Genomic DNA, 8,544 nt, shown 5'->3' on the forward strand with positions numbered 1-8,544 from the left:
TAATGTATTCAATAACCTTAATTGTCAATGATTAGTGTAATTCAATACAATGAAACAAAATAACCTTGATTATTAAGTATTAATGACCCATTAATTCCATAATCCTTCCCAAAATAGACAAAATCAACCATATTAATTCATTATTAATGTCCCCATTTCTAAAATATTACAATTTTCTTTATTGTACTTATCCCAAAAAAATAATTTGTATACATATTTATTTATGGTAAAACTTTATTATAATCAAATCAATCTATATTGAATTGAAATTACTTAAAATAATCTAATTCAGTTATTATGACATAATTATTCCTATTTTAATTTCCAAAAGACAAGTTGTAAAACTTCCAAAAATTGTATCCTTTTAAGTTACCATAAAACATTTATAATGATACTTTCTTATACGACATAGATTACAAACCAAATTCCATAAAATTTAACTTCCCAAATATATCTGAACACAATAAATTCGCATTTGACAATTAATATTCCCACCTCCTTTTATTACAATATCTTCGTATTTATTATTCTTCAAATTACTTGATTAATTTTAAATAATAATATTAGAATCTGAATACTAAATTCCACCACTTTCCCTTTTTGCTAATAATTCCTAAAAATATGAACCAACCATAGCTAAAAGCTATTATCGTTTAAACTTAATCCTCCTTAAACCTTATTTCACTTGAAAATATTTTTAAAATATCACTTTAAAATTTTCTTTACATCATACCTTAACTTAAAATTTGTCTAGTGCATAACTTGTTTTTTTGCAATTTTATTGTGCCAATATTTTGTTATATTTTCAATACAAGAAGCCGTAAAATTTTAAACAAACTACCCTAAATAATTAGGGGCCAGCCATATAATAGGCGCTATAGCCTTGTAAGGCGCCAAAGCCATAAAAATGGCGCAAATATAGAACAAACTAATAACAAAAAGATTACAATATATCCCATTATAACAATTCAACATTATAGAAACAAGAAATTTTCAGACAACAAATTCTTTGAAGAAAACTTCATGTTTCCTCCGTACTCTTTCCTCTTACAACTATCAAAACAAGATTATACAAGAAAAATAATAAAATTAAAAACAGAATATACAAAATTTAAAATGCAAAAGAAAAAACTTGATGGTAGATCTTATAATTAAGAAAACAACACCATATAAAACTTTAAAGATTTTCTTCATATATTTTTACATTGATTAGAACAGAACAAACCTACACGATTTCATTGATGAAAAAATGACAAAAAGACTAAAGAGAACTTAACTCTAATCTTATTAAAGAGAGAACAAGATAAAAGAATGCCAGAATGAACCTTACCTCCGGTGCTGAGAAGAAGATGAGAGTAGGCCGAAAATAGTCTCATTTAATATCACTAAAATGAAAAATAATAATGCAACAAATGTAAAGGATTTTCTTAAACATCTCAAAAAGCATATGAGTATTTGTGTCTATTTATTACCAAAAGAACTTGAAACTTTTCGTTGGTTCTCCATCGACGTAAACAAGTATAAAATTACTTTTTTTACTTATGTGTTCATCTTTGACTAACACCAACATTAATTCTTGTAAAAAAATTGTAATAACACCTTCAAGCCACTGGAGTTCAAACGACTACCAAAACAAAACAAAAAAACAGATTTGGAAAATAAAAGAAAACAAATCTGAGAGATCTTAGATCACCGGAGTCTGTCTGTCTAACCCGTCTGCCATTAATGCCTCCACGATCAACATCCCTATCGTTCGCCATGAATGTTGATGTAATATCCTGGAAAATAAATAATATTTAAATAGGCATATTTTATTAAATATGTAATTATGCTGGTAATGAAGTAAGATTATGATCTTACTTAGGGCAACTATTGAGAATTTACTCAATGAAATAAAAAGCGTAATTTATTAATTACGGAGATTATTTTGGGATATGTGAGTACCGAGGATATCAATTTCGAAATAAAACATTTTTTATTGGGCCCGACAATTTTGGTTAGAAATGTCACGACATTTATGGAAGAATTATTTTGAGAATATTCCGGACTAGGTTACAAATTTTAGAATGTCGGTTTAATAGAATTAGAAAAATTACAAAAATGTCCTAGGTTATTTTAAAGTTTATATTTTTTCATTAGGGGTAAATTAGTCTTTTGCCTTTTTACTTTTTAGGGCTGCCTATTATTATTTTTTTTAAAAAAAAAGAAAGAAAATCCTATTATAAGAAGAAAGCTTCCAAGGCAAGGAAACCACTTCCCTTCTCCCTTTCTCTCTCGTTCAACTTGGAGCCAGCCAAGCTTGGGAGGAACCTTGAGTTCAATTCATCCTTTCTCTTGTTGATTCACTCTTTAGAACATCATAGGTGTTGAGGTAAGTCTTTGTTGCTTGTTTTCTCTAAATTCTCTTGGTTTTAAGTTTATTTTGGTTGGGGTTTTGGTTTTTCAAGGGGGGCTGCAAGTTGTTTGGTGATGGAATATGATTCTAGAGTAGTTTTTGAGGGTGTTTGAAACTTGTTTAAGTTTAATTTGATTGGAGTTAGGGGCTGGTTGAATTGTTTAAGCTACATAGGATAGAATTGTGTTTTTTCTTCACTTTTAAGTGTGATTTTGAGAAAATGGATATATTTCAATGAATTGGTTGTTGGGTTATGTCATGTTTACTATATTATACTGTTTTGGAAGGTTTGAGCAGGTTTGGTGGAGGTTTGATTGGTTTTTGGGGTGAAAACCGTAAATCACCATGGTCGCCAGAAAAAAGGCAGGCCGTTTTTCTGGGTGTCTGAAAAACGGCCGACCGTTTTTCCCAGGAATGGGAGATTTTGGGTTTTTCTCCTCAAGTCCGATCTGATTCGGGGTGTCTTTCGGAGTGGAATTCAGGGTGTTTTAGAGATGGTTAAGCTAGTTTGATCTGGGGGAAAGTAGGGTGTGTTCGATTGTGAGAATTAGAGTTGATTATCAGAAATTTGATTAGGGTTTTTATTGAGTTTTGATTGTCGTGACATAGGACCGGAATTGCTTAGCTTGTTTTCCACTCAAGTCGGCCCGTACTCTTGATTTCTGAACCAAGGTAAGAAAAGTGGTAAGCACCGTATGTGGTTAAAGATTAATGGTTGAATGGAAGTGGCCTTGATTATTATCAAGACTTTGATTAAATATTTAGTAAGCCTAGGTTATGACCTAGGGTTGGAAACAGTTATTACCGTTACGAGTAATTACTCTTGAAACCGCGGTTAGGTTTCTTACTTATCGTTTGCTTTATCGGGCAACGATAGTGACATATTCAGCTCGTGGTTAACGAGTGGTAAAAGGGGTACTTTATAAAGTACCAAGATTGTATAATGTGAATGTGTCATGTGTAAAGGAATACTTTATGATATTGTATAATGAGTAAACATATTGGTACGAGATTAAATTGATAATCATTTTCAGTTAACGTTTTGGTTACTTTTCTTGCTGAGTCTCTGTGACTCACGGGTGCTTTATGGTGCAGGTAAAGGAAAGGCAAAAGTTGAGCAACCATGAGTTTGTGGTCGCAGCAGCAATGTACATACCAGCCGCAGTGACACGGCCCAGTAAACAGGATGCTCTATTTTGATTGTATTTTGGAAGTATAAAGTTTATGTTGTAAAATACTTTGAAACCAGTTTGTGAATATTTTGAAAACAGGGGAACCCCGTAGTCCATATTACTTATCTTTTGTTAAACAGTTTAAAAGTTGAATTTTAATTATCAAAATTTAATTACCCACACTTTTAGTATAATTACATATTATATAAATATCAGTATTTTATTAAATTGCACACACGTGGCGTCCTTGTTGGACAGGGCGTTACAGTTGAGATCCCAAACCAAAGAGAGAGAGAGATCTCAAATAAATGGTCGAAGCGAAGAAGACGATTAGGAGAGAAAATGATGATGGGAAAAGGGGCTAGTATTAATCTATATATATAAAATATATATTTATGAGAAGTATAAGACGGTGACGTGGCGGTCTAAAACCTCTTTAAAGCTATTTTTTTTCTCCTTAATTCTCTTAATTTTTTAATATTTTATTAGAGAATAAATTTACAAATTACTATTTTACTATTATTTTATTAAATTTTTTATAAAAATATTTATCTTAAATTTATTATTTTTAAAAAAACACACAATAATAAATATAAACTAAATTAATAATATTAAATTAAATAATTATTCAATTATTTATCTATAGATATAAAGGAGAAGTATGAGGCGGTGACGTGACGGTCTAAAACCTCTGCAAAGCTATTTTTATTTTTTCTTTTTAATTCTCTGAATTTTTAAATATTTTCTTAGAGCATAAATTTATAAATTAATATTTTACTATTATTTTAATAAATTTTTTATAAAAATATCTATCTTAAATTAATTATTTTTTAAAAAACACACAATAATAAATATAAACTAAATTAATAATATTAAATTAAATAATTATTTAAGTATTTATATATATGCATTCATAATTATATCCTCAAATTTCTAAACTTAACACTCAATTTAACGTTCTGTTAGTTGATTAATAAAGTGACACATGTAAATAAAGTATTGGTCAAACTAATAATTCTTTTAGAAAAGATAATTTTAAAAAACAATAATTAATTAAAATGATTTCATATTATTCAAAAAAGAAAAAATATTATATACATATTAAGTAAAATAAAAATCAATTTTTCCATCTTCTTCCAGCCATATTATCTTTAAAGATGAACAATAAACTTTCTTTTTATAAGGAGATTAACAATAAATTTTAATTCTCAATTCAAATGCTATTTTTCAATTCTATTTTCATATATTCAAAAATCTCATTCCATAAATTTTCTACTAATATTTTTCAATCAATGAAACGAAAAGGCAAACTTTAATTCCCGTATGAAAAATCAAACTCTCAATTTCAGTAATCAATAGAAACAACATCAAATATTTCAAGTTCTCGAAATCTATAAAATAAATAAATAAAAACAGATCTCATAAACATAAACTCAAATATTAGAACCCCAGTAAAACACTAAAACTCAAATATTAAAAACACACACAATAAAATTCGAACCCAAAACTTAACACACACATCAGAATAAAAATTAAACCATAAATGAGGATTTATGCTACTATTATTGAATTTTGGTATTTATTAGCAATAAATTTAATATTTTAAGTATTTATGTCACAAATTTTTTAACAGTAAAATTCAAATTTTAATATAATTTTACTAAAGAATTATTATTAATTAAAATATATAATTTATTTTTTATATATAATTTAAAATATTTTATATATCCGCGGCGAAGCACGGGATGTTTAATAATTTTTTAAATAAATAGGCCAATCATAAAAATAATAGTAATAAAAAAAACATGTTAAGAACTATTGCCATAGTAGTCAACTTTCTAGTCTCTTTAGTTTCAAATAACATATTTTTACTTCAATTACCTGCTCCACTTAATTATCTAAAAGGTAACAGTAAAATATGTCATTGTCGATGCGTGTAATACAATTGTTGGTTTAAATGTACGTAATTATTATAAATATACAAATGATTCATATAATGATTGCCCAATGATGAGTAGTCCAAGTATGTCGACATTTCAAGTACTCCACCTTGGCTAGCTAGTACTATATGTTTTTCAAGTATACAAGCTAGTACTAAAAGTTATTGGTCTTAATAAGAATCAGTCACTAATTAAAAGAAAAATGCACTAAGTCTTATTAACATCATGAGCACATGAATATAATATAGATGTATATATATTATTAGCACTAACATCATGAACACGAGAATCTGTATATGTATATATAAATGTAATAATAGTAGTTGCATTACAATAATATGTATATGTATTTTGTTTTTAATAATGAAAGGTATGTATATATAATTATGAGCCCATAAATATGAATATGGATATAATATATATACATATATCTAACTAATAATAGTAGTTGTATTACAATATTAGCATATTGATGTGGCCAAGCACTTAGGGCGTGGAAAGGTACCAACAGTGTCCATATATAAATATCAACCCCTGGGAAGGGTATAGAGGCACCCCAAATAATACAAACTCTCTATCTTTCTCTTCATCTCTTTGATCTCAATTATCTAGTTTTCCTTCTATTTTTTATCCAAATAATATCATAGTGTCGACATGTCTCTCCAGCATAAGAATCATGTTGAAGAAGATGTTATTATTAATAATTTAGTAACTAAAATATGTGATTTGTACTCACAAATCTCAAGCCTCGAGAGTCTAAAGCCTTCAAAAGATGTCGACACTCTCTTCACTGAATTAGTCCACACATGTATACCACCTTGCCCAAAATTTGACATTGACCACCTCCCCAAGAGGGTTCAAAACATAAGGTCTAACCTTATTAGGCTTTGTGGTGAGGCAGAGGGACTTTTGGAGTCTCATTTCTCAACCATCTTAGCCTCATACAAAAACCCACTAAACAATCTCAAAGTCTTCCCTTACTATAACAATTACCTAAAGCTTGGTCATCTCGAGTACCAAATTCTAAGCCAACATTTAAACAACAAACAACCTAAAAAAATTGCTTTCGTGGGTTCTGGTCCCCTGCCTCTCACGTCCATTGTACTGGCCTCAAATCACCTCACAAAAACCACATTCCATAACTACGACATCGATGTTTCAGCCAATTCCAAGGCGAGTGCCTTAATGGTTAACGATGATGATCTGTCCACGCGGATGGTGTTCAAAAGCACTGATGTCATGGATGTTACTAGTGAGCTGAGCCAATACGATGTCGTTTTCTTGGCTGCTCTTGTTGGTTTGGACAAGAAGGACAAAGTTAAAGTGATTGAGCATTTGGGCAAGTATATGGCTCCAGGCTCACTTCTTATGCTTAGGAGTGCTCATGGGGCTAGAGTTTTCTTGTACCCAGTTATTGATACAGATTGTGATCTACAAGGCTTTGAGGTTCTTTCTGTGTTTCATCCCACTGATGAAATTATTAACTCTGTTGTTATAGCACGAAAGCACTATTCTCATAATCCAAAGGTGTTGCAAATGCCAAGTGTCAACTCCTCCTCCTCCTCATTGATTGCCCCATTCAATTGTAATTGTCGCATGATGATAGTACATCCCAATAACTGCTCTCATGAGATTGAAGCTTTCAATCCTCTCAATATTCATGGTACCATGTTTGAGGACAAACGTTCGTGATGAATTACTTCTACTACGTACTCATCATGATGATGATCAGTTAATGTTTCTCAATCAGCGTAAGGTTTCATATCATCAATTATCGTTTGTTTTTTCTGTTATTATTTTACATAAAATTACTGTGTTCCTCTCTTATATATACATATGTGTTGGGATCATGCATATCAAACATACATATTTACTTGGTATACGTCGTACAATATATAACTAATAATTATGTGTTGTCCTATTTTGTATATATATCAAAATATGGTGACATGTAATGTAAAAAAAGGGGTTCAGTATATCTTGTGTCTATATATGTATATGTGTCTGTACATGTATTTTTCTTTTTAATAATTTGCTCATTTCATGGGCAACGTGTGTTATGCTTTCTTTAATTAATATTTTCTTTCTTTTTTGTACTAGTTCTTTCAAGTTTAATTTTGTGTAAAATTTCTAAATATTAATAAAGTGAAATACTCTTTCAAGAATTTGATTGTGGCGTCTATTAACAATTTAAAAGATAGTGAATGCAAGACTATATATCTCTCTTTCTCTCTCTCTCACCAGAGTTAATTAGTTTCACGTAATGATACATACTCCGGTTAATTTTAGTTATATATGGTAAAAAGAGGATTGGTGAAAACTTGTACATATACTTGTAGCAGACAAATTTTACTTTTTTTTTTTTATTTGGGAGGAGGGAACTGAAGGTTTTACTTTTACTATTTGTATTATTTTTTACTTTCAGCCGTCCAACTTATCCCACTATAATTCTTAGTACCAGTTTATTATAAAAGAATTGTTTAAGGAACACTTGTCAAGTATTTTAAAAGGTGATAAGTTTCAATTAAATATGGAGTTCTATACATTTTAATGAACATTGTTATAAGGCACTGTCTAGCACCTTCTCGACATGTCACGTTGCGATTGGTTAGCGATACTCACTAAAAATTATTATATTAAATTATATGAAACCTGATAATTAGTTAAACCACTAGCGATACTGACATATAAGAAGGTGTTAGGCACTACTGGTATCCTCCAACATTTCTCCATTTTAATTCAATACAATATTAAAAGCTACTAACTACTTATAAGGTATTATATAGGGTATTATATGTTGAATCGGTGCTTTTATAAGTTGTTATTATAATATTATGACAACTTTTAATGTATATTATGAGGGAGACAATTAGTTATATGTATAAATATATTTGGAACGGTTTTTTTCAGTTTACGCAAAAAACAGTTATGTTGTTATGTATGGCAAGTTTTGTTTTTATCTTGTTTAATTAATCAAAGTTTAGTTTACTTTAAATTTGATTTGATTAAATTAGTCGTGACTTTTAGTGATTAAATT

At 29.4% G+C, this 8,544-nt stretch overlaps 1 protein-coding gene across 1 annotated transcript; it reads left to right on the forward strand.

Moving 5' to 3' along the window:
* Positions 1-5,887: 5,887 nt before the first annotated feature.
* LOC133035042 (nicotianamine synthase-like) lies at positions 5,888-7,801 on the forward strand. The gene has a single exon (XM_061110678.1). The coding sequence runs from the start codon at positions 6,162-6,164 to the stop codon at positions 7,197-7,199; it is 1,038 nt and encodes a 345-aa protein (XP_060966661.1). The 5' UTR covers positions 5,888-6,161; the 3' UTR covers positions 7,200-7,801.
* The last annotated feature ends 743 nt before the right edge of the window (positions 7,802-8,544 follow it).

The sequence above is a fragment of the Cannabis sativa genome, chromosome 2 (genome assembly GCF_029168945.1).
Source record: "Cannabis sativa cultivar Pink pepper isolate KNU-18-1 chromosome 2, ASM2916894v1, whole genome shotgun sequence".
Lineage (NCBI taxonomy): Eukaryota > Viridiplantae > Streptophyta > Magnoliopsida > Rosales > Cannabaceae > Cannabis > Cannabis sativa.